The following is a 27,627-nucleotide window of genomic DNA, read 5'->3' on the forward strand; positions in this document are numbered from 1 at the left end:
ATTCCATGTTCCAGGAATGCACTGTTTTAACAAATTTTAACCTGTTTTAATCTCAGTTATGGTTCCTTGACGGACTAACATTTTAATGTACGTAAAGGTTTTTTATATTTAAGAAATTCTATTAGTTCTGTTTATCTTTTCTTATGTTAACAGAAGAAATTTCTGAGAATGTACGCTTGGAGTACAGCAATGTATGTCAGTGAAATATGGACTGTGGGAAAACCAGAAAAAAAGAGAATCGAAGCATCGGGGTTGTGGTGTTACAGGAAAATGTTTAAAATTAGGTGCTCTGATAATGTAAGAAATGAGAAGGTTCTCTGGAGAATCGTCAAGGAAAGGAACAACAATATACGGAAAACACTGACGATAAGAAGGGACAGATTGGTAGGACATCTGTTAACACATGACAGAGAAATTTCGATGGTACTTGAGGGAGCTATAGAGGGTAGAAACTATAGAGAAGACAACAAATAATTGGGGACGTAGTTTGCAATTGTAATTCTGAGATGAAGCGGTTGACACAGGAAAACAATTAGTGGGGAGCCGTATCAAACCAGTCAGAAGACTGATGACTCGAAAAATATATTAACAATATGGATAGGAGTTATTGTTGACAAATAACTTTGCAGATGCACCTAAAGATGAGACACAAATTCTGAAACCGGGTTGTGCTTTCCTTTTTAATTAAATAATTTTTACAACTGTTGCGGATTTTTTCATTGATGATGAATATCAACAGTTGTAAAATGTTATATATTTTCCGAGCTGTTTGTATAACATGTAGACTGTTAAGCCATATTGCGTCAGTCGTGCTACATCTTTTTTCTCGAAATAGAAGGTGTTTTACCATGGAACATGTGATACTTCCAATGAATAGAGTTTCTTTACTCTCTTAACAGATTTACCTGTCTTGAGAACGTAAATTGTGTTAACTGCCGGTATCTCCTGTTTCCAAACGTACTGAACTTGTAACTGGTATTTGACAACAATTCTGCTTAATTTGATGTTACTTACTGGTCATTGGTGTGTTTTAGAGTATTAATGCAACAGGAAGACTATTAACTATGGTACTGACAAGATTTTCTCGATTGCAACGCATTTAAATTTCAGTCGAATGTTTGTTCTCAGGCACTTGGCCATGTTGTACCTTGGAATCACCACATAAGAAATGAGTCCTACTGTTGAAACATGGAATAAAAAGATATATTAAATTTCTGATACACGTTTGCCTAGAGGTGAAGATCTGAAAAGTGTATCAAGCTATAGACTGTCCCCTGAATTAATTGAAAACATGCATCTCTCTGCAAACTTTAGACGGTTCAGAACCTCGTGCGCGTCTCAAGATTCCATTTAACAACGCTTCTTACGTATTCGAAGGACCAAGTCTTCTTAACACCGTGTTCCTACCTCCAAAGTTCCCTTCGCTTCTATATTTACCCTTCTTACTACTATACTCTCTACTTTCTCTTCATTGACCTTCAAATTCACATTCTTCAGATATTCACCCTTCAATGCGACACATTAATCCCAGCGAGCATGAGTTGGTGGAGACCTTCTTTGTAGAATTCTGCATTTTGGCTTTTCAGGAAATGGTCCACTTTGAAAATCACCTCGTCGCCATTCTGAAAGTGCCAGCGATTCAACGGTTTTCTTCTGAGGAGAGAAGACGAAGAAGTCACACTGCGACTACGGGCATGGGCTCAATTTGGTAGACCTAAGACGAAGCATGTCCGATTGTGCCCAGTGCTTGAGTGTTGTCGCTGGGCAGGGACACTCCTTTGGACAGCTTCCCACAAAACATCTTTTCGACAACTTCCCGTAAAATCGGCAGGAGACTTGGGTAGTATCGTGCTGTTGCAGTTTGCCCCTTACGACCATAATCTTTCCGCACCACACCGAGACCGATGATAGCTGGATGTTCACCTCTGTGCGCGATGGTAAATCCGCATGTTTCCGCTTCTTGCATTGCTCCTTTGCCTGGGGATTACCCAGCATCATCCATACACAAGATGACTGTAACTAGGTATTGAAAAAGGCGAATAAATTTTTCGTTTACAACGTTATTTTATTCAAATTAATCTTATTCATACAATGTTATATAAGAATGTGGATGCAAGCTTTTCAATGTAGGCGTCTATGACATTGGCCATACGCCTCAATCGGCTGGGTATGGAATCCAGTCTTCTGGAGGAAGTCGCCTGGAATATTGCTGGTGATGTCCCGAATCAGTGCTTCCTATTCCTTCATCGTGCGAAGTTTTGTCCGATACACCTCGTGTCAGGTTTGGACTTCTTGTAGGTCACTCAAGAGATCCGCGTCTTCACAGCCAATGCCCTGGAAACTCCTAATCCAACCACCCATGCGCGTCATTTGCAAAGTGAGATAGTGCGCCATCTTCTTAAAAATGTCTTCAATGTTGTCCCATGCAGATATTGTGGGCCAAACATAATTTTAAAGCACCCTCAAGTACCGTTCTGCGATCATTATGCCACGCAGGATGAAAGGCCTGATAACATTTGTGACTATGATTCCACGCGGTCACTTTCCGACGACATTGTGTCTTTTCCACCACCCCATCATGGCAATTGTGTCGACTGATAAAACTTCGCACATCGAATACCGCTTTGTCATTCGAGAGGCTGTAATTAAATGGTCGAGGCCACTCTTCGTGCCAACACAACTTCGACACCTCATTCTCCATTCTGCTATCACAGTCTTTCAGTGCCAGTTGGAGATGGAAAAAATGCCCTGCTTGGAGCGCAAGTTTGGCCTGGTAGTCAGATGTTTGCAGCTGTACCGTAGTTCATATGGCAATAATAAATCGTGACCAGCGGACGCATGTCCGCACACTGAATGTAGAAATCCAAACGTCTTTAATGAATTATTTGTACACATTATTTCCATTATGAGTTGATCGATATCAAAACTTCTGCAGCAATTTTATAAAAGGTAGTTACTTTCCAGACACCCTGTAGATTAGGCGGCTAAAAACGTTAAGGGTGAAAGACTACATCCCTATCTTATGATGAATCCATTCTTTCGATAATGATATCTTTTTCAGTTTCTTCACATTTTTCTTGCAGACATTTTGCCTTAGCTTCCTTGAACTTCCTATTTACTTAGGTACTAAATGACTTTTATTTCTGTACTCTTGAATTTCCTTCAACATTTTGGTATTTCCTTCGTTCATCGTTCAGCTGAAATATATCATATGTTATCCATGGTTTCTTCGCAGTTGTCTTCCTTGTACCTATGGTTTTCTTTCCAATTTCTGTGATTGCCCTCTTTAGAGATGTCCATTCCTCTTCAACTGTACTGCCTACAGAGCCATTCACTATCGCGGTGTCTATAGCCTCAGAGAACTTCAAACGTATCTCTTCATTTTTTAATACTTCCACCTCCCACTTCTTTGCGCAATATTTCTTCCTGACTACTGTCTTGAACTTCAGCCTACTCTATATCATTACTAAATTGTGATCTGAGTTTATATCTTGTCTTGGGTACGCCTTTGAATCCAATATTTTATTTCGGAATCTCTGCCTGGCCATGACATAATGTAACTGAAATCTCACCGTATCTTCCGGCCGTTTCCAAGTGTACCTCCACTTGTTATTCTTGAACAGAGTATTCGCTGATACTAACTGACATTTATGTCTGAACATGATTAGTTTTTCTCCTCTTTCGTTTCTACTACCAACCCCAAATTCTCCCTAACCCTTTCTTCCAATCCTTCCCCTACAAATGCATTCCAGTCTCCCGTGACTATTATATTCCATCTCCCTTTACATACTGAATCACCTTTCGATAGCCTCATATACTTTATCTCTTCATCTTCGGCTTGCGACGTCGGCATATATACCTGAAGTATCGTTGTCGGTGCTGATTTGCTGTCGATTCTGATGAGAATAACCCTATCACTGAAATGTTCACGGTAACACATTCTCTGCCCTACCTTCCTATTCATAACGAATCGTACTCTTGCTATATTATTTTCCGCTGTTGTTGACATTACCCTATACTCGTTTGACCAGAAATCCTTGTCTTTTTTCCATTTCAGTTTTCTGACGTCCCCTTTATCTAGATAGAGCCTTAACATTTCCCTTTTCAGTGTTTCTAGCGGGATGTTCAAACATCTAGCATCCCACGTCCCGGCTAGTGGAACGTTATCGTTTCGTTGGTTATTCAGTCTTTTTCTCATGGTCACCTCTTCCTTGGCAATCCACTCCCGGAGATCCGAATGGGGATTTATTCCGGAATCTTTTGCCATTGGAGAGATCATCATGATACTTTTAGAGATACAGGCCTCATGTCCTGTGTGTCTTTAATGCAGTGGTTCTCACTGCTTTCTCATCCCTATGCCGTTGATCACTGCTGATTCTGCCTCCTTCATTGAATCGAGGAAGCAATGAGGGAAACAGAAGAAAGGTTCGAGGGAGGGATTAAAATTCAGGGAGAAAGAATATCTATCATTGATAAGATGTTCTGATGACATTGCTATCCTCGGTGAAAGCGAAGAAGAATTGTAGGATATGTTGAATGGAATGAACAGTTAACTGAGTACAGAATATGGATTGACAGTAAATCGAAGAAAGACGAAAATATTGAGAAGTAACTCAAATGAGAACAGCGAGAAACTTAACATCAGGATTGATGATCACTACGTAGATGAAGTTAAGGAATTCTGCTATCTAGGCAGCAAAATAACGCATAACGGGCGGAGCAACGATGATATCAAAAGCCGACCAGCATTGACCAAGAGAGGTCTACTAGTTGCAAATATAGGCCATAATCTGAGGAAGAAATTTCTGAGAATGTACGTTTTGAGCACAGCATTGTGTGGTAGCGAAACATCGACAGTGGGTAGCCGGAAGTATTTGAGATTTGGTGCAACAGAAGAATGTTGATAATGAGATGGACTGATAAAGTAAGGAATGAGGAGGTTCTCCAGAGAATCGGCAAGGAAAGGAATATATGGAAAACATTGACTCGAAAATGAGACAAGATGGTAGCACATCTGTTAAGACATCAGAGAATAGCTTCAATGGTACTAGAGGGAGTTTTGAAAGCAAAAACTGTAGAGGAAGACAAAGACTGGAATACATCCAGCAGATAATTGAAGACCTAGTGTGCAGTTGCTACTCTGAGATGAAAAGGTCGGCACAGGAGAGGAACTACTGACGGCCGCATCAAACCCATCAGTAGACTGGTCACTCAAACCGGACACACGACGGAGTTGTTATGGAATTTGATCACAAACTGGTATTCATGCACGTGTCGACCGTCAACGCAAAACTGTAAACTTAGCCGGCCGATGGATGAATGTGTGACGGTGTAGCGCAGTTTGAAAGCGCAGCTGGCGAGGAAAGTAAACAGGGGACATCTCGATACGACGGCATAAAGCCTTTGCGAATTTCAGCATTTGATACAGGCCGTATTATTGGGGTTAAAGAGCCAACCAATTTTTCTGAAATTGTAATCACTTGTTTGTCTATACATCTACCGATTTCCGTCCTGTTCGGATAATTTCTTCGTGGTGTGTCATGTTTCTTTCTTAGGGTGTAGATTATGTAGAAATTATTTCTCGAGATAATACAGTGCATATATCTACATTCAGAACAACAAGTGTTAAGTAAGCGAAACATATCCTCCTCTTGTCGGGAAACGAACTTACCCCCAAAAATATCTCCTACCACTTCCCATCTCGTTTCAATTTGATTTGTCAGCAGATATAAGAATACTAGGTTGTTTTTTTTTTTGTAAATTTAAAGGCTTTGGGGTCTTGCACATACTCCTATCTCAACATTGGAAAGACGACGTGAAAGATTATTTTGACTGATCTGAATATACACTTGTTCCCTGGTACGAAGTTATGTAACGCCATTCAGGCGACTTTTGAGTCAGTGATTATGATACGAAGATAAGGAAAACACCCGGTCTCCTAGCGGTGAAATTCTCCGATCCGACCGGCCATCGATACCTGTCCCCTTCGGTTAGCAAGCAGCTGCGCTGGTCCCGCGACTACCGAGGCGGACAAGCCTAGGATTTACCGTCCCACAAACGGTAGATGACGATCAGTTTGGCTTTAGAAAAGCTAAAGGCACACGAGAGGCTATTCTGACGTTGTGGCTGATAATGGAAGCAAGAGGAAAGAAAAAAAAACACGTTCGCAGGATTTATCGACCTGGAAAAAGAGTTCTACAATGTAAAGTGGTGCAAGACGTTCGAAAATCTGAGAAAAATAGGGGTAAGGTATAGGGAGAGACGGTTAACACACAAAATGTACAAGAGCATAGAGGGAATAATAAAAGTCGATGACCAAGAACGAAGTGCTCGGATTAAAAAGGGTGTAGACATAGTCTTTCCCCCCTACTCTTCAATCTGTACATTGAAGAAGCGGTGATGGAAATAAAAGAAAGGTTCAGGAAATTAATTAAAATTCAAGGTGAAAGGATATCAATGATAACATTCGCTGATGACATTGTTATCCTGAGTGAAAGTGAAGAAAAATTACATGATTTGCTGCATGGAATGAACAATCTAGTGAGTACAGAATATGGATTGAGAGAAGAAAGACGAAAGTAATGGGAAGCAACGGAAATGAGAACAGCGAGAAACTTAACATCAGAACTGATGGTCACGAAGTAGATGAAGTTAAGAAAGTCTGCTACCTAGGCGGTAAAATAACCATTGACGGACGGAACAAGGAGGCCAACAAAAGGAGACTATCAATGGCAAATAGGGCATTTCTGGCCAAGATAAGTGTATCCATATCAAACATAGGCCTTGATTTGAGGAAGAAATTTCTGAGAATGTGCTTTTGGTTCAAATGGTTCAAAGGGCTCTGAGCACTATGGGACTTAACATATGAGTTCATCAGTCCCCTAGAACTTAGAACTACTTAAACCTAACTAACCTAAGAACATCACACACATCCATGCCCGAGGCAGGATTCGAACCTGCGACCGTATCGGTCGCGCGGTTCCAAACTGAAGCGCCTAGAACCTTTGCTTTTGGAGCACAGCATTGTGTAGTAGTGAAGCATGGACTGTGAGAAAACCTGAACAGAAGAGAATCGAAGCATTTCAGATGTAGTACAACAGGTGAATGTTGAAAATTAGGTAGACTGATAAGGAATGAAGAGGTTCGGCGCAGAATCGGAGAGGAAAGGACTATGTGGAAAACGCTAATAAGAGGAAGGTACAGGATGACATGACATCTGTTAAGACATCAGAGAATTACTTCCATGGTACTAGATGGATCTGTACACGGTAGTAATGGTAGATGAAACCACAAATTGGAACACATCCAGGAAATAATTGAAGATGTGGGTTGCAAGTGCTACTCTGAGATGAGGGGGTTGGCACGGGAGAGGAATTCGTGGCGAGCCGCATCAAACCAGTCAGAAGACTGATGACCCAAAAAAAAAAAAAAAAAGACGATCACGTGGTCACAGACGGATTGGGGAAGGAGAACACTGCATTCTGACTAAGCGTTTGAAGGAAATCACAGCTGCACCGGAATTCTATGATGATGATGATGATGATGATGATGATGATAATGTTTCGTTTGTGGGGCTCCCAACTCCGCAGTTATCAGCGCCCGTACAAATTCCCAACCCTTGCTCAGTCCAAACTCGCCACATTCAGGAATGATGATGAAATGATGAGGACAACACAAACACCCAGTCATTTCGAGGCAGGTGAAAATCCCTGAAGCCACCGGGGATCGAACCCGAGACCGAGAACGCGACCGCGAGTCCACGAGCTGCGGAGCCGGAATTCGAACCACCACCTGCCGAATAAGAGCCCGGTGTCTTCCACTGGGAAAACTTTTTCGATGGAATTAACCGCGTTGAATCCCCCTTCGAAAAGGAAGATGCGACAGAAGATATCTAAGTCGATTAGGAGTACATACGAGACCCAGTATTAGAGTCAGAATTTAACAGAGTTTTATATCAGATAAGGAAGTGATATAACTGTCCTTCGGGCCTTCTAAAATAAAGGGACTTCCTGAAACATGTCGTCCACCCAATTTGGTTATAGCAACGGCAGGTACATGTGAGAAATACCGCATACAGAGCTTAAAGAAACATGCATCCAAGTGGCTGACTGCAATAATATATGGAACAATGGAAAGGATGTGTCAGATGACAATCAGTTTGATTTTAGAAAAGATAAAAGCGCCAGAGAAGCTGTTCCGACGTTGCATTTGATTGTGGTAGCAAGATTTTAGGATATTTAACTTACGAGCACAAGATTTTGTCGACAGAAAAGAAGCATTTGACAGTGTGAAATGCTGCAAGATCTAAGAAATGCTCAGAAAATTAGAAGTAAGGTATCGGGAAAGATCTGGTATTTAGAAATCTGCAAGTTCCAAAAGAGAACAAAGGAAATAAACAAAGAGAAAAGTTTTCGAATTAAAAATAGTGTAAGATGGACAAGCAGTCTTTCTCCTCTACTGTTCAACCGGTACATGTGTAAGCAATGACGGGAATTTTAAAAAAATGTTTCGGTAGTGAAATTTAAGTTCACAGTGAACGGATATCCATGGCAGTGAGGTGAAGGAAGAATAGAATGAACAGTGCAATCACCACAGAATATGACTGACAATAAATCGAAGAAAGGTGAAAATAATTAGGAGTAGCAGAAATGACACCAGTGAGAAAGTTATTAAAATTGAGGACCATTAAGTAGATGGCTTGATTAAATTTTGGTACCATGAGAAGTCTTAAAACCAAATAACAGACGACAGATGAAGTGAGAAGAACATGAAAAGATAACTAACAATTGAAAAGAGAGAATACCTCGCTAACAGAATGCTACATGTGTCAAACATAGGACGGAATTTGTGGACGAAATTTGAGAGAATGTACGTTTGGAGCATAGCGTTGTATAGCAGTGAATAACCGGAAAAGAAGAGAATCAGACAGTTTGAAATGTAGTGCTGTAGAAAGATGTTGAAAATTTAAGTGTGCTAATAAAATAAGGAGAGAGGAGGTTCTCCACGGAATCGACAAAGAAAGGAGCATATGGAAGACACTGACAAAAAAAGAGTCTGGAATGTGGGACATGTTTTAACAGACATTAGGGAATAACTTCTAGCGTAGGGGGAAGTGTTGTTCCTCTCAAACACTCTTCAGACATTTGCAGCTAATCACCCCTGTAAATGAGGTTTTACATGTTTTCGAATTCCATTTTCAAATGTTGCCATTCATGTTTTGTTCCTCAATCGTTTTCTGAAATTAGAAATGTTACTCTCGAAAATTAAGGTAATCTTGTCAGTACTGTATTTAATAATTTATTGTATCATTACTTTACTACATACCAGTGATCAGTGAGTGAAATCAAACTAAGCAAAAGTGCTATCAGAAATCAGTTACCAGTTAAATAGATTTTGAAACAGAAGTTATTAGAAACCATATCCGTAAATTTTTGAGATAGTGATTACTTCAAATACCACCTGCCTTCTCGGCAGGTGATGGCATAATGCATCGCCGAAACTGGTAACCTAATAAAATAACAATTTGCCGGCTGGTGTGGTCGAACAGTTCTAGGCGCTTCAGTCTGGAACCGCGTGACCGCTACGGTCGCAGGTTCGAATCCTGCCTCAGGCATGGATGTGTGTGACGTCCTTAGGTTGGTTAGGTTTAAGGAGTTCTGAGTTCTAGGGGACTGATGACCTCAGGTGTTAAGTCACATAGTGCTCAGTGCCAAAATAACAATTTGGAAACTCAGACGGCTGAAGGGTGTTTGATTTGACATTCTGTACTGAACAGCTGAGGTCCCGACACCGCCTGTGAAAAGATGGTCTTACAGAGTGTGAAAAAATGGACATACAGATAATCAAAATATCCACGGGTATGCTGCCGGTCTATAGTGTCCAACGGGCACAATATTTCGGCGATCAAACATGTCGCCATCATCAGGTGAACTGACGGACTGAGCTCCTGTGAACGTGCCGGCACGGGATCCGTACGCTATGGCTGCTCAGAGGGAACTGAGTTCGGTCGCGGTGGCGGCCGATTTAAATACCCTCCGCCCGCGGCGCGCTCCCTCCGCCGTCCGCGCCCAGCGCCACGGTCGCGCGGTGGAACAGATTGCGACCGTGGCGCTGGGCGCGGACGTCGGAGGGAGCGCGCCGCGGGCGGAGGGTATTTAAATCGGCCGCCGCCGCGACCGAACCCAGTTCCCTCTGAGCAGCCATCCATCACACCGACGTCATCTCAGACGCCGTCGCAATCTGTTCCACCGCGCGACCGTGGCGCTGGGCGCGGACGGCGGAGGGAGCGCGCCGCGGGCGGAGGGTATTTAAATCGGCCGCCGCCGCGACCGAACCCAGTTCCCTCTGAGCAGCCATAGCGTACGGATCTCCGTGCCGGCACGTTCACAGGAGCTCAGTCCGTCAGTTCACCTGATGATGGCGACATGTTTGATCGCCGAAATATTGTGCCCGTTGGACACTATAGACCGGCAGCATACCCTTGCATATTTTGATTATCAAATACGCCGGGAGAAACTCAAGAATCACGACATACAGATAGTTAAGTTTGTACGGAATCGTCAGAGCCCCAGTCTTACTCGCACTTGTGCTGTTTTCTTTTTCCGTTCACATCCCACTTTTGTTACTCTCAGCTGGCTTTAACAAATATCGCGGAGTACTCGCCCATGCCGACACCACTGTATCCTCTGCGCTGATGTAGCAGCGCTCTCGCAGCGGTCCACTGTCGGCTGTTGCAGACTTCGGGGTGCTGGGTGGCGGCGGCCGGCAGCTGTCGGAGTGGCCGTGCGGCTTCGCCTTCAACAGCAGCGAGGCGACAAGCGGCTACGTCACCAGCCCCAACTTCCCCGGGCTGTACCCCAGGGACACCGAGTGCCACTACTTCTTCCACGGCGCCGGCACCCAGCGGGTGCGGCTGCGCTTCCACTACTTCGACGTCGAGGGCGTCCAACCGTAAGTACAGTACCACAGTTTCAAACTAAATTCCCGCCTCTGCGTAGCGCAATGTATATTTGCACTGAAATACACTCTAAAAGAAAAAAGTAAATATTAAAAAAAGGCGCACAAATAAGGAATTATCCGAATGGGACAGAAATCGATACATGTATGTGTACGAACAAACAAATGTTTACAGTCTTCAGTTAAAACTTCCAGGCTGAGAGGCCGGGGTCGATGTATAAAATTTCCACCTAACGTTTCGTCTCCATCTGCGGGAGACATCATCTGAGGTCGTCCGGCTACTGCCACTGAGGCTCCAGGCACTCTCGCATTTATAGAACGCATAGAGGGCACCACCATACGTCACGTGATGCCGACGGTATGCCTATCTTTGGGAGGCGTCATCATTCTCGATTAAGAGTAATCGATTATCAGTCTGCTTGCGTAACGTCGACAACCATATTTTGTCTAACTTTAAAACTTCCTCTTTCTATTAAAATTGTTATGCTGTTTGCGAATCTCTATTGCTTCTCTATACATGCGCTCATGATAACGGGATGTTAGCGCTAGAACGCGTGTCTCACTAAATTTAATTTCGTGGTTCCCATCTCGAAAAACATGCTCAGCTACGGCCGATTTTTCGATGTTTCCTAAGCAACAGTTTCTTTTATGTTCGGCTAAGCGGGTGTTTACAGTTCTTCTCGTTGTTCCAATATACACTTCTCCACAACTGCATGGAATTTTGTATACCCCAGGTGCAGTTCTTAAATGGTTCAAATGGCTCTGAGCACTATGGGACTCAACTTCTGAGGTCATTAGTCCCCTAGAACTTAGAACTAGTTAAACCTAGCTAACCTAAGAACATCACACACATCCATGCCCGAGGCAGGATTCGAACCTGCGACTGTAGCGGTCTCGCGGTTCCAGACTGAAGCGCCTAGAACCGCACGGCCACTTCGGACAGCTGCAGTTCTTAAATATTCCTTAATCTTCTTGGTGGGTCTGAAGATTGTTTCGATCCCATACTTGGCCAGAACTTTCCCGGTACGGTCCGTGACTTTATCAATGAACGGTAGGACAACGTTTCCAGTAGGTGACCGTTGTTGCTCTAGACTTCTGGCATCTTTTCTTCTCTGATGGAGTGGTCGATCAATTTCCTTGCAGATATATCCGTTTTTCATGAAGGCTGACCGTAAATGGTTTAGTTCATCTTGTAAGTAAGCCGGCTCGCAGATTCTGTTGGCTCTCTCCACCAAGGTTTTTTTGCCTAGCATTATGGTTTGATTCCTTGTGGAGGTATCGATCCGTGTGAGTGTTCTTTCTATGTACCTTGTGGCCCAGCGTCCCATCCACCCGTTTAATTACCTCTATGCGCTCTATAAGTGCGAGAGTACCTCAGTGGCAATAGGCGGATGACATCAGAAGATGTCTCCCGCAGGTGGAGACGAAACGTTAGGTGGAAATTTTATACATCGACTACGGCCTCTCAGCCCGGAAGTTTTAACTGAAGACAACACAGGCTGTGAGAGCCTACATTGTATTAAATGTTTACAGTTTCATAAAAAATTGGATGCTTTATTCAGAAGAAAGAGCTTCATATATTGAGCAAGTCAATAACGTGTTGGTCCATCTCTGCCCCTTATGTAAGCAATTACTCGGCTTCGCATTGATTGATAAAGTTGTTGCAAGTCCTCCTAAGACATATTGTCCCAAATTCCATCCAGCTGGCGGGTTGGATCGTAAAAATCCCGAGATGATTGGAGGGTTCTACCCATAATACTCCAAACGTTGTCAAATGGGGAGATGTCCGGCGACACTGCTACCCAAGGTAGGTTTCGACAAGCACGAAGACAAACAGTAGAAGCTCTTGCCGCGAGCGAACGAGCATTACTTTGCTGAAATGTGGAGGGCAACAGAACGGGGCGTAGAATACCGTGTCATATCGCTGTGCTGTAAGGATGTCGTAGATGACAACCAAAGGGTCGTGCTATGACATGAAACGACGCCCCAGACCTCTCCTGGTTGTCGGGCCATATGGCGGGTGGCAATCGGGTTGGTATACCGCTACTGTCTGGGGCGTCTCCAGACACTTCTTCGCTGGTCATTCGAAGCGGGACATATAACTCAGGACAATTCTATTCCAATTAATGAGATTCCAGTCCAAAGACGTGTCTGGAACGCCCCAGACAGTGGTGAGATACCAACCTGACAGTCACCAACCATTCGGTCCGACAGCCAGGAGTGATGCTTTGCGGTCCCATTATTTTCATAGCAGGACCGCTTTGGTTGCCATCCGCCACACCCTTACAGCGCAGCGGTATGTCAACGGTATTCCACGCCCCGTTTTGTTTCCCATCATGGCATTTGATCCTGGTTTCAAATGGTTCAAATGGCTCTGAGCACTATGGGACTTAACATCTGAGGTCACCTCAGTGGCAATAGGCAGATGACCTCAGAAGATGTCTCCCGCAGATGGAGACGAAACTTAAAACTACTTAAACCCAACTAACCTAAGGAGATCACACACATCCATGTCCGAGGCAGGATTCGAAACTGCGACCGTAGCGGCCACGCGGTTCCAGACTGAAGCGCCTAGAACCGCTTGGCCACTGCGGCCGGCCATCCTGGGTTTATATTTCATCAGTATAACGCCCGCCCGCACACAGCGAGAGTATCTACTGCTTGTCTTCGTGCTTGCCAAACTTTACCTGGGTAAGCAAGGTCGCGGAATTCCTCCCCAACTGAAAACGTTTGGAGCATTATGTGTGGGGCCCTCCAACCGTCAAGGTATTTTGACGATCTGACGCAACAATTGGAGAGGATCTGTCACAACGTCCCTCAGGATTACATCAAACAACTATATCAAATAATGGCAAGCCGAATAACTTCCTTCATAGGCGGCCAACACGTTATTGACTTGGCTCAATTTGTGAAGCTCTTTATCTTGAATGAATCATCAAATTCTTTCATTGTGTGTCGTTTCTTTTTTTGACCTATACAACTTCAGAAACGTCGGGACATAACCTTCTACTTACTGCTTATTCGCTGATTATCCTTCCTCTATCGATAACTAGAGGAGTCGCCATCTCCCATTCCAGTCATCCTTCACCATCATGAAATATCTACATCTGCATCTACATCTACATGACTACTCTGCAATTCACATTTAAGTGCTTGGCGGAGCGTTCATCGAACCACAATCATACTATCTCTCTACCATTCCATTCCCGAACAGCGCGCGGGAAAAACAAACACCTAAACCTTTCTGTTAGAGCTCTCTTATTTTATTTTGATGTGTCCTGCCAATGAAACGCAACCTTTGGCTCGCCTTCCGCACAATATTATCTATGTGGTCTTTCCAACTGAAGTTGTTCGTAATTTTAACACCCAGGTACTTAGTTGAATTGACAGCCTTGAGAATTGTACTATTTATCGAGTAATCGAATTCCAACGGATTTCTTTTGGAACTCATGTGGATCACCTCACACTTTTCGTCATTTAGCGTCAACTGCCACCTGCCACACCATACAGCAATCTTTTCTAAATGGCTTTGCAACTGATACCGGTCTTCGGATGACCTTACTAGACGGTAAATTACAGCATCATCTGCGAACAACCTAAGAGAACTGCTCAGATTGTCACCCAGGTCATTTATATAGATCACGAATAGCAGAGGTCCCAGGACGCTTCCCTGGGGAACACCTGATATCACTTCAGTTTTACTCGATGATTTACCCACTATTACTACGAACTGCGACCTTCCTGACAGGAAATCACGAATCCAGTCGCACAACTGAGACGATACCCCATAGGCTCGCAGCTTGATTAGAAGTCGCTTGTGAGGAACGATGTCAAAAGCTTTCCGGAAATCTAGAAATACGGAATCAACTTGAGATCCCCTGTCGATAGCGGCCATTACTTCGTGCGAATAAAGAGCTGGCTGGCTCTGAGCACTATGGGACTCAACTGCTGAGGTCATTAGTCCCCTAGAACTTAGAACTAGTTAAACCTAACTAACCTAAGGACATCACAAACATCCATGCCCGAGGCAGGATTCGAACCTGCGACCGTAGCGGTCTTGCGGTTCCAGACTGCAGCGCCTTTAACCGCACGGCCACTTCGGCCGGCTGAATAAAGAGCTAGCTGCGTTGCACAAGATCGATGTTTTCTGAAACCATGCTGATTACGTATCAATAGATCGTTCCCTTCGAGGTGATTCATAATGTTTGAATACAGTATATGCTCCAAAACCCTACTGCAAACCGACGTCAATGATATAGGTCTGCAGTTCGATGGATTACTCCTACTACCCTTCTTAAACACTGGTGCGACCTGCGCAATTTTCCAATCTGCAGGTACAGATCTATCGGTGAGCGAGCGGTTGTATATGATTGCTAAGTAGGGAGCTATTGTATCTGCGTAATCTGAAAGGAACCTAATCGGTATACAATCTGGACCTGAAGACTTGCCCGTATCAAGCGATTTGAGTTGCTTCGCAACCCCTAAGGTATCTTCTTCTAAGAAACTCATGCTAGCAGCTGTTTGTGTTTCAAATTCTGGAATATTCCATTCGTCTTCCCTGGTGAAGGGATTTCGGAAAACTACGTTCAATAACTCCGCTTTAGCGGCACAGTCGTCGGTAACAGTACCATCGGCACTGCGCAGCGAAGGTATTGACTGCGTGTTGCCGCTTGTGTACTTTACATACGACCAGAATTTCTTTGGATTTTCTACCAAATTTCGAGACAATGTTTCGTTGTGGAACCTATTAAAGGCATCTCGCATTGAAGTCCGTGCCAAATTTCTCGCGTCTGTAAATTTTAGCCAATCTTCGGGATTTCGCAGTGTGCATTATCCGCCAGTCCACCGGATGGTCCAGACCTTTTAGTCGGCCAGGTTTTGCGTGACGATCTCACCCACACTGATGCGTCAGAACATTATGGACCGCAACCCGCCGCGAGAAGGAATGACGCCTTGTACCGTCAGGGTAGCGTGACTCGGTAAGGAAGCTATATGTGTGGAGCAAAGATGAACGGGTTATCACTCAGAAGACGATATGAACAGCAGTCGGGAAAATCCAGTGATATAAGCAACTTTGACAAAGGGAAGACTGCTATGGCTAGGAGCCTAAAAACTAGCATATTGAAAACGGCGAAGCAGTGCGGCTTTTTCGCGTGGTACTCTCATGATAGCCTGTAGAAAATGGTAGAATAACGGTGAAACAACGGGCATGGGAACAAAGTGTTGGCAATCCACGCCATATCACAGAACGTGGAGGTCGTTGGCTTTTCCGCTAAGTAAAGCTGGGCGGGTGATCCGTAGTAGACCAGACGACAGACTGCAGTGCTGGTGCAGACACAGGTGTTTCTGACTATACCATTCAGCGCACCTTGTTGATCTTAGAGCCCAGCTGCAGACGACCTCTACAAGTCCCCATACTGTCTCAACGATATCATCAACTAGCTGTCAGACCTGGCTTTCCCAGATATTCATTTGCCATTTTTCTATTAGGAACGATAACAAAAAAACTGCTTTTATATGAACCATCGAATAAATTTCGTTTCCATGATATTATGAAACAACAGTACAAAGAAATGTAAGTGATGCACAAATTAAGTAACATGATCCCGAAGAGTTTCTGTACGCTGGGCGCAGCTGGTTCGCATGTCTACAATGTGATTATGTAAACATCTGTACCGCCACGCACCTTGATACCTGTGTAGACGACTATCGTTTCCTCTACAGCCGTTCATACTTTACTGTTGAAAGCTGTTAAAAGCGCCGCCAGATATTAGTGATTTCCTTAACTTGACTCGACTGCAGGGGTGTCTTAGTAGTAAAGCATTAATTTATTAATACTTCAAGCCTGATACGGCATTTTTTTCACTTATCTCATTGTTTATGACGTATTATCTCTTGAAATTTTTATCGTGCAATGATATAACTGAAAAACCAAACAATCTGGTGCACCTGCCTAATATCGTGTAGGGCCCCTGCGAGCACGCAGAAGTGCCACAACACGACGTAGCATGATCTCGACTATTGCCTGAAGCAGTGCTGGCGGGAACTGACACAATGAATTCTGCAGGGCTGTTCATAAATAAGCAAGAGGACAAGGGGGTGGAGAACTCTTCACGACGGCACGTTGCCAGGCATCCCAGATATGATCAACAATGTTGATGTCTAGGGAGTTTGGTGACAAGCGGAAGTTTTTAAACTCAGAAGAGTGTTACTGGAGCCACTCTGTAGCATTTATGGACGTGTGGATTGTCGCCTTGTCCTCCTGCAATTTCCCAAGTCTGTCGCAATGCACAATGGACATGAATGAATGCATGTGATCAGACAGGACGCTTACATACGTGTCACCTGTCAGAGTCGTATCTAGACGTATCAGGGGTCACGTATCACTCCAACTACACACGCCGCACACCATTACAGAGCCTCCACCAACTTTAACAGTCCGCTGCTCACATGCAGAGTCCATGGATTCATGAGGTTGTCTCCATACCCATACACGTCCATCCGCTCGATACAATTTGAAAGGAGACTAGCCAAACCAGGCAACATCTTTCCAGTCATCAACAGTCCACTGTCGGTGTTGATGAGCCCAGGTGAAGTATAAATTTTTGTGTCGTGCAGTCATCAACGGTGGTCGAGTGGGCCTTCGACTCCGAAAGCCCATACCGATGATGTTTCGTTGAATGGCTCATCCGCCTACAGTTGTTGATGGCCCAGCATTGAGCCGGCCGCGGTGGTCTCGCGGTTTTAGGCGCGCAGTCCGGAACCGCGCGACTGCTACGGTCGCAGGTTCGAATCCTGCCTCGGGCATGGATGTGTGTGATGTCCTTAGGTTAGTTAGGTTTAAGTAGTTCTAAGTTCTAGGGGAATGATGACCACAGCTGTTAAGTCCCATAGTGCTCAGAGCCATTTGGCCCAGCATTGAAATCTGCAGTAATTTGCGGAAGGGTTGCACTTCTGTCACGTTGAACGTCTCTCTTCAGTCGTCGTTGGTCCCGTTCTCGAAGGATCTTTTTCCGGCCGTAGCGATGTCGGAGATTTGAGGTTTTACCGGACTCCTGACATTCACGGTACACTCGTGAAACGGTCGCACGGGAAAATCCTCACTTCATAGCTACCTCGGAGATGTGTCCCATAGCTCGTGCACCGACTGTAACACTACGTTAAAACTCACTTAAATCTCGATAACCTTCAACTGTAGCAACAGTAACCGTTCTAACAACTGCGCCAGACACTTGTCGTCTTACAGAGGCGTTGCCTACCGCAGAGCCGTATTCTGCCTGTTTACATATCTCTGTATTTGAATACGATGCCTAAACCACTTTCTTTGGGGCTTCAGTGTAATTTTGCAGATATATTTAGTGCTATATCTTTATACCCGCTGCGATATGTGTTCCGATTATAGTAGTAAAGACGTAATAAATTCAAACGCCATACATGATGCAGCAATTCTTCACTTCTCTTAGTGCTTATGTCGTCATTTATCCTGTGTGTCATGTTATGATATGATTTTGTAGGTGCTCCCACATTCGTATGTGGTCAGTGTCTGCGGAATGAGTTGCGAACAGACTTAGTAGGAAATAAGTAATAAATTTAAACGTCATGCACAATGCAGCAGTTTTTCACACATCTGTGTGCGTGAGCCCTGCCTTTTGAACTGTGTGTGATACCATGATATACTTTTGTAGCAGCATTTAGCGCCGTATGTGAAATCTGGCTGCGAAATGCACTTAGCAGCACTGAAGTGATAAATTTAATCGTCATGTATGATGCAGAAGTTTCTCACGCGTCTCATTGTCTATGACGTCGAATCTTCTGAGCTATGAAAGGTAGGTAGTTCCTCCACCCATAGCGACTTTTACTTGGCAGTAAGGGACAAGTATACGAAGTTCGGCTAAAATCAGTACAGTGGTTTGGGAGCAGATGTGGAAAACACACACAGACACACACGTCCGTATTTTTTTTGTACTTATGGACTAATGGATTACGATAGGAATTGGCACGGAATCTACACTGGAATTTGGATCAGTGGAAACCTATCACCTGGTCATATGAATCATGCCTCTTGCTACACCGGGTCGACGGTCGTGTCTGGATACGCTGTCATCCAATCTAATTGCTAAACGAAACATGCACCACGCCATGGACACAGGCCTTTTGGCAGTAGCTCCATGCTATGGGAGACATTCCAAACAAGAACAACTGCCAAGATGAGAAACAGATGTCCTCGGTGTAACGAAGCAGCTTAAATCACTTAATAAAGGCAAGGCCTCCGGTCCATATTGTGTACCGATCAGGTTCCTCTCAGAGTCTGTTGATAAAATAGCTCCATATATAGCAATACCCCCCATGAACCATGGACCTTGCCGTTGGTGGGGAGGCTTGAGTGCCTCAGCGATACAGATAGCCGTACCGTAGGTGCAACCACAACGGAGGGGTATCTGTTGAGAGGCCAGACAAACACGTGGTTCCTGAAGAGGGGCAGCAGCCTTTTCAGTAGTTGCAGGGGCAACAGTCTGGATGATTGACTGATCTGGCCTTGTAACATTAACCAAAACGGCCTTGCTGTGCTGGTACTGCGAACGGCTGAAAGCAAGGGGAAACTACAGCCGTAATTTCTCCCGAGGACATGCAGCTTTACTGTATGATTAAATGATGATGGCGTCCTCTTGGGTAAAATATTCCGGAGGTAAAATAGTCCCCCATTCGGATCTCCGGGCGGGGACTACTCAAGAGGACGTCGTTATCAGGAGAAAGAAAACTGGCATTCTACGGATCGGAGCGTGGAATGTCAGATCCCTTAATCTGGCTGGTAGGTTAGAAAATTTAAAAAGGGAAATGGATAGGTTAAAGTTAGATATAGTGGGAATTAGTGAAGTTCGGTGGCAGGAGGAACAAGACTTTTGGTCAGGTGATTACAGGGTTATAAATACAAAATCAAATAGGGGTAATGCAGGAGTAGGTTTAATAATGAATAAAAAAATAGGAGTGCGGGTTAGCTACTACAAACAGCATAGTGAACGCATTATTGTGGCCAAGATAGACACAAAGCCCATGCCTACTACAATAGTACAAGTTTATATGCCAACTAGCTCTGCAGATGATGAAGAAATTGATGAAATGTATGACGAGATAAAAGAAATTATTCAGGTAGTGAAGGGAGACGAAAATTTAATAGTCATGGGTGACTGGAATTCGTCAGTAGGAAAAGGGAGAGAAGGAAACATAGTAGGTGAATATGGATTAGAGGGAAGAAATGAAAGAGGAAGCCGCCTGGTAGAATTTTGCACAGAGCATAACTTAATCATAGCTAACACTTGGTTCAAGAATCATGAAAGAAGGTTGTATACCTGGAAGAATCCTGGAGATACTAAAAGGTATCAGATAGATTACATAATGGTAAGACAGAGATTTAGGAACCAGGTTTTAAATTCTAAGACATTTCCAGGGGCAGATGTGGATTCTGACCACAATCTATTGGTTATGAACTGCAGATTGAAACTGAAGAAACTGCAAAAAGGCGGGAATTTAAGGAGATGGGACCTGGATAAACTGAAAGAACCAGAGGTTGTACAGAGTTTCATGGAGAGCATAAGGGAACAATTGACAGGAATGGGGGAAAGAAATACAGTAGAAGAAGAATGGGTAGCTCTGAGGGATGAAGTAGTGAAGGCAGCAGACGATCAAGTAGGTAAAAAGACGAGGGCTAATAGAAATCCTTGGGTAACAGAAGAAATATTGAATTTAATTGATGAAAGGAGAAAATATAAAAATGCAGTAAATGAAGCAGGCAAAAAGGAATACAAACGTCTCAAAAATGAGATCGACAGGAAGTGCAAAATGACTAAGCAGGGATGGCTAGAGGACAAATGTAAGGATGTAGAGGCTTGTCTCACTAGGGGTAAGATAGATACTGCCTACAGGAAAATTAAAGAGACCTTTCGAGAGAAGAGAACCACTTGTACGAATATCAAGAGCTCAGATGGCAACCCAGTTCTAAGCAAAGAAGGGAAGGCAGAAAGGTGGAAGGAGTATATAGAGGGTTTATACAAGGGCGATGTACTTGAGGACAATATTATGGAAATGAAAGAGGATGTAGATGAAGATGAAATGGGAGATAAGATATTGCGTGAAGAGTTTGACAGAGCACTGAAAGACCTGAGTCGAAACAAGGCCCCGGGAGTAGACAACATTCCATTAGAACTACTGATGGCCTTGGGAGAGCCAGTCATGACAAAACTCTACCATCTGGTGAGCAAGATGTATGAGACAGGCGAAATACCCACAGACTTCAAGAAGAATATAATAATTCCAATCCCAAAGAAAGCAGGTGTTGACAGATGTGAAAATTACCGAACAATCAGTTTAATAAGTCACAGCTGCAAAATACTAACGCGAATTCTTTACAGACGAATGGAAAAACTGGTAGAAGCGGACCTCGTGGAAGATCAGTTTGGATTCCGTAGAAATGTTGGAACACGTGAGGCAATACTAACCTTACGGCTTATCTTAGAAGAAAGATTAAGAAAAGGCAAACCTACGTTTCTAGCATTTGTAGACTTAGAGAAAGCTTTTGACAACGTTAACTGGAATACTCTCTTTCAAATTCTGAAGGTGGAAGGGGTAAAATACAGGGAGCGAAAGGCTATTTACAATTTGTACAGAAACCAGATGGCAGTTATAGGAGTCGAGGGGCATGAAAGGGAAGCAGTGGTTGGGAAAGGAGTGAGACAGGGTTGTAGCCTCTCCCCGATGTTATTCAATCTGTATATTGAGCAAACAGTAAAGGAAACAAAAGAAAAAATCGGAGTAGGTATTAAAATTCATGGAGAAGAAATAAAAACTTTGAGGTTCGCCGATGACATTGTAATTCTGTCAGAGACAGCAAAGGACTTGGAAGAGCAGTTGAACGGAATGGACAGTGTCTTGAAAGGAGAATATAAGATGAACATCAACAAAAGCAAAACGAGGATAATGGAATGTAGTCAAACTAAATCGGGTGATGCTGAGGGTATTAGATTAGGTAATGAGACACTTAAAGTAGTAAAGGAGTTTTGCTATTTGGGGAGCAAAATAACTGATGATGGTCGAAGTAGAGAGGATATAAAATGTAGACTGGCAATGGCAAGGAAATCGTTTCTGAAGAAGAGAAATTTGTTAACATCGAGTATAGATTTAAGTGTCAGGAAGTCGTTTCTGAAAGTATTTGTATGGAGTGTAGCCATGTATGGAAGTGAAACATGGGCGATAACCAGTTTGGACAAGAAGAGAATAGAAGCTTTCGAAATGTGGTGCTACAGAAGAATGCTGAAGATAAGGTGGGTAGATCACATAACTAATGAGGAGGTATTGAATAGGATTGGGGAGAAGAGAAGTTTGCGGCACAACTTTACTAGAAGAAGGGATCGGTTGGTAGGACATGTTTTGAGGCATCAAGGGATCACCAATTTAGCATTGGAGGGCAGCGTGGAGGGTAAAAATCGTAGAGGGAGACCAAGAGATCAATACACTAAGCAGATTCAGAAGGATGTAGGTTGCAGTAGGTACTGGGAGATGAAGAAGCTTGCACAGGATAGAGTAGCACGGAGAGCTGCATCAAACCAGTCTCAGGACTGAAGACCACAACAACAACAACATATAGCAATAACAAACAACCACTCGCTCACAGAAAGATCCGTACATAAAGACTGGAAAATTGCACACGTCACACCAATACCCAAAAGGGAAGTAGGAGTAATGCGCTGAATTACAGGCCTATGTCACTAACGTCGATTTGCAGTAGGGTTTTGGAACATACACTGTATTCGAACATTATGAAGTACCTCGAAGAAAACGATTTATTGACACATAGTCAGCATGGTTTCAGAAAATATCGTTCTTATGAAACACAACTAGCTCTTTACACTAATAAAGTAACAAGCGCTATCGACAGAAGGGTTTCGGCACCGTTCCACACAAGCGTCTTCTAACCAAACTGCGTGCCTACGAAGAGTCTCCTCAATTGTGCGACTGGATTCGTGATTTCCGGTCAGAAAGGCTACAGATTGTAGTAATAGAGGGAAAGTCATCGACTAAAACAGAAGTAATATCCGGCGTTCCCCAAGGAAGTGCTACAGGCCCTCTGTTGTTCCTGATCTGTAGTAACGACATAGGAGAAAATCTGAGTAACCATTTTAGATTGTTTGCAGATAATGCTGTCATTTGCCGTCTTGTAAAGGCATCAGATGACCAAAACGACTTGCAAAATGATTTAGATAAGATATCTGTATGGTGCGGAAAGCGGCAATTGATCCTGATTAATGAAAAGTGTGAAGTTATTCACATGAGTACTAAAAGAAATCAACTATATTTCGACTACGTGATAAGTCACACTAATCTGAAGGCTGTAAATTCAACTAAATACTTAGTGATTACAGTTACAAATAATGTAAATTGGAACGATCACATAGATAATATTGTGGGTAGAGCAAACCAAAGACTGCGATTAATTGGCAGAACACTTAGAAGGTGCAACAGGTCTACTAAAGAGACTGCTTACACCATGCTTGTCCGCCCTATTCTGGAGTATTGCTGTGCGGTGTGGGATCCGCATCAGGTGGGACTGACGGATGACATCGAAAAAGTACAAAGAAGGGCAGCTCGTTCTGTATGATTGCGAAATAGGGGAGATAGTGTCGCAGACTTGATACGTGAATTAGAGTGGCAATCATTAAAACAAAGGCGTTTTTCGTTGAGGCGGGATCTTCTCATGAAATTTCAATCATCAGTTTTATCAAAAATGCTTCAAATGGCTCTGAGCACTATGCGACTTAACTTCTGAGGTCATCAGGCGCCTAGAACTTAGAACTAATTAAACCTAACTAACCTAAGGACATCACACACATCCATTCCCGAGGCAGGATTCGAACCTGCGACCGTAGCGTCGCTCGGTTCCAGACTGTAGCTCCTAGAACCGCACGGCCACGCCGGCCGGCCTCAGTTTTCTCCTCCGATTGCGAAAACATTCTGTTGCCACCCACCTACATAGGGAGCAATGATCATTACGATAAAAAAAAAAAGAGAAATCAGGGCTCGCACAGAAAAATTTAAGTGCTCGTTTTTCCCGCGTGCCGTTCGAGAGTGGAACGGTAGAGAGACAGCTTGAAGGTGTTTCACTGAACCCTCTGCCAGGCACTTTATTGTGAATAGCAGATTAATCACGTAGATGTAGATGTAGACATTCATCGGCCTTTCCATGGGACTTCTGGTAGCAACAGAAGCCACCATGACAGCTGACGACGATCTGAACATTATTACGGACCACCTCCATCGCTTCGTGCTTTATATCTTCCCAATGGTGTTGGCGTTTTCCAACAGGATTACTGTCAGTGTCATAATCCCAGAATGCTGATATAGTGGTTTCAGGAGCATAAAGTAAACTCTTATTGATGTCTTGACCACCAAATTTTGATCTGCACCCGTTGGTACACATCTGGAACTTTATCAGGCGCCAGCTCCGCGCCGACAGGCAACCGGCCAAATTATGTCAATTTCGTAACCTGTGTGTAGACATCTGGTACCGCAGTCCTCGGGTAACCTAACCAGAATTTGTCGAATCCTTGACACGCAGATTCGCTACTGCACTCAGCTTCGACAGTGGATCAACATACTATTTACCATGATGTCACAATTCCTCGCTTCATCAGCATATCTTTCCGTTAAAGTTTGGGTTTCGACACTTGGTGAACTTTTTTGTAAATCCTTACATTCCAATAGAGAACTGTGATTTCACTAGATCAATAAGTATGTCCAACATCTCCATTGGATGTAGTAGCTACCTCCCCACTGTGTCATCTCGTGAGTAGATGAACACCATGTGCTGCAATGTCATGTCAGCGACATGTGGTGCTCAGCCTCGTCCCTGTTAGGTGCAAACACCGTGTCCGGCGAGAAATCATATTAGTCGTATCTATAGCTGTATTTCATTTTTATTTTTTATTACGTTTGGGAGAAACCTAAACACTCACCTCCTTTATCTGGCATTTCCTCTGGCTGTTGCCAAAAGAGCTGGGTCTTTTGTGTCTCTTCCACTTGCAAGAAACCTACGCTTGATCTGCTTTCACAATTTTTTCGCTTTTCAAGCCAGTAAACGTCAGCTCCTTGACGGGTGACAATGTTACAAGGACACAGCTTCATTACTGCTAGCAGGCCATCTGTTGGTAAGGTGCCACAGGCGCTAACACTTCTCAGTATAACGTTTCTCTGGACTCTTGGCACCACGAGGACCTTCCTGACTGGACGTCGTGTATGGGCCTACATGCTTACTCCATAAACAACCAATAAGGCGACTTTTTTATCATGTTAGCTGGACGATGAAAATTTATCTGACCTTTACTTACAATTTTATTTAACAAACCAAGTGTTTTCTTACTTGCTTCCTCTATTTGAGGCCCGTACTTCAAGTATTGGTCGAGGAAGACGCCCAAGTATATGACCATGTTTTGTCTTCTAAGGTTTTCATCATTTCCAGGTCACGATTTAATTTTTCTTTCAGGAAACTGTTATTGGACACCACCTATAAAATATTTCAGTGGTCGCGACGGCACTTTTCTCGAATTGTTTTCTTGAGTCCGTGCGAACCAACAAAAGAAAATCATGCAGATGGGTACGGCTCCGGCACGGCTGCTTCTTACCACATGGTTTTCAACAGTGGCCCTACCCTGATCGACTAAAAATTAGTTTATTTTTCTTATTTTGGGAGAACTGAAGGGAGATTTGTTTAGCTGCTAACAATCATTCAACAGCCAAGACCGCATAAAAAAGATTAAACACAACGGACTACTCTATCTTCTTCAGGTCTTAAAATCTTTTGTTGTAAAACATGTTCATTTTATGCTCAGGCACAGCTGTGCTATTTTTATCCACTTGACGCCTTGTGCGTGAGGTCAGCTTAAAATCAACAAGTTTTACAACAAAAAGATTTTACGACCTGAAGATGACAGCATAACCTTCTGAAATCAGTTACCTCAAATTAAAAAAAAAAATGTAAATTTGTGGTAAGAGCTTATGGGACCAAACTCCTTAGGTCATCGGTCCCTAAGCTTACACATTACTTAATGTAACTTCAATTAACTTACGCTATAAACAACACACACACCCATGTCTGTGGGAGGACTTGAACCTCCGACGGGGGAAGCCGCCCCGACCTAAAATTTAAAAAAAATGTATTTTATGTGATCTTGTCTGTTTGGTTTACACCAAAAAGTTCAGCCGCACTCAGGACCTTGAGGGCACCCGTTGGAGACGATTTTCTCAACAAGTTGCGGGATGCGAGCTTAACAGCTCTGTCTTTTAAGTAGTCCTCCAACCGACAGAAGACGCCCCATCCGTCGTAAACAAGAGAGTAGTGACGACCGGCAAAGCTTCTCGACGGTCCTCACGACGTCTTCAATCACGACCCCAACAACATTGCTACAAGTGGATTCAACGATCAGCTCCAAGGCTTTATTAATAACATCTTCGGTTGACAGGCAGCCGTCCCGCTCCTGAAATAACAGACGTGAAAGAATCACCGCCAACAAACAGACCCACATCCTCGCTCAGCAGATTAACGGAGGTACCAATTGAGTAATGATTTGAAGAAAGTCAGATATACCCACAGCCATCCGCGATGAAATCTCTAAACTATTTCCCCGTCGGCCGTAAAACCAACATCAGCTAATCTTTATCTATTCTTGGATATTAGAGCCTGATTTCTCATTCTGCAGACTGAGTGGGGCACCGAAGTCATGACATCGGGCGGAGACGGTCGATCTTTTCAAATCAGTACGCCAGTACGTGTGCGTTGTCGGTGTTGCTGATCTCAATGCCGGAACGTACAAACTTCGGACGCCGATCTATGGAATTCAAGTCAGTTTGTTTTCTTCGGATAAATCGGGAGTTGTACCTAAACACAAAACCTTTATGCTTCGTACGAGAAAGGTGTTTCTGGTAAACCGAGAATGAGAAATATAATAATAGGAATACGTTTCCGAATCTATGGTCTAAAATCGCTAATTTATTGGAAATCACAAGTTTCGAACAATTTAAAAAATTAATTATTATCAGTGAAACGTTACCGTATGTTACACTAGGGGACCTGGCATGGCTTCACAATCACTAAATATGTATAAGGGTCTCCCCCCCCCTCTGTTGTCCATCTCCTCTTCCCCATCCCCCTCTCTCTCACTCTGTTCTCTCTTCCCCAGTCTATCTGGCATTTAATCTTGTTTATTGTTTGTGGAAACTAAACCTTGATTGGGAATTGAGATCGCTTAAAATGAATAGGTAATCTGACTGGGATCATTGGTATATCGGGTGAGGCGAGGGGACTCACTGGAAACAAGTACCCGGGCATTCGTTTACTTGCAAGAAACAAATCGTTCTTTTCAGGACCACCAAATCTTAAACGGGAATAAGTTCATCTTTAGTTAGCGAGTGGGTTAGTCTTTTCCTCAGTTAGTCTTTTACTTTGTCTACTCTGTGAATCAATGAGTTCACTCGTTATTAAGTAGGATGTTTGGTTAGTTAGTTAGCTAGTCAGATGATTTGTTTGATAATTAAAAGTTGTGTGGCCTCATGGTCACGAAACAAACAAAACGTATCCGAATCTGCCCAAAAAATTAATATTTAGGTCAACATTTGTAAAACTCTAAT

The 27,627-nt window shown here is 43.5% G+C and overlaps 1 protein-coding gene across 1 annotated transcript in view; it reads left to right on the forward strand.

Annotated features, from left to right (window-relative positions):
• Positions 1–27,627, forward strand: part of LOC124594489 (suppressor of lurcher protein 1-like) — a 207,058-nt gene that overhangs the window by 109,298 nt on the left and 70,133 nt on the right. The window contains exon 4 of the mRNA XM_047132864.1: positions 10,737–10,950. Within this exon, the coding sequence (XP_046988820.1) occupies positions 10,737–10,950 (214 nt within the window). The remainder of the gene's footprint in view (positions 1–10,736; positions 10,951–27,627) is intronic.

Source organism: Schistocerca americana, chromosome 2 (genome assembly GCF_021461395.2).
Source record: "Schistocerca americana isolate TAMUIC-IGC-003095 chromosome 2, iqSchAmer2.1, whole genome shotgun sequence".
Classification (NCBI taxonomy): Eukaryota; Metazoa; Arthropoda; class Insecta; order Orthoptera; family Acrididae; genus Schistocerca; species Schistocerca americana.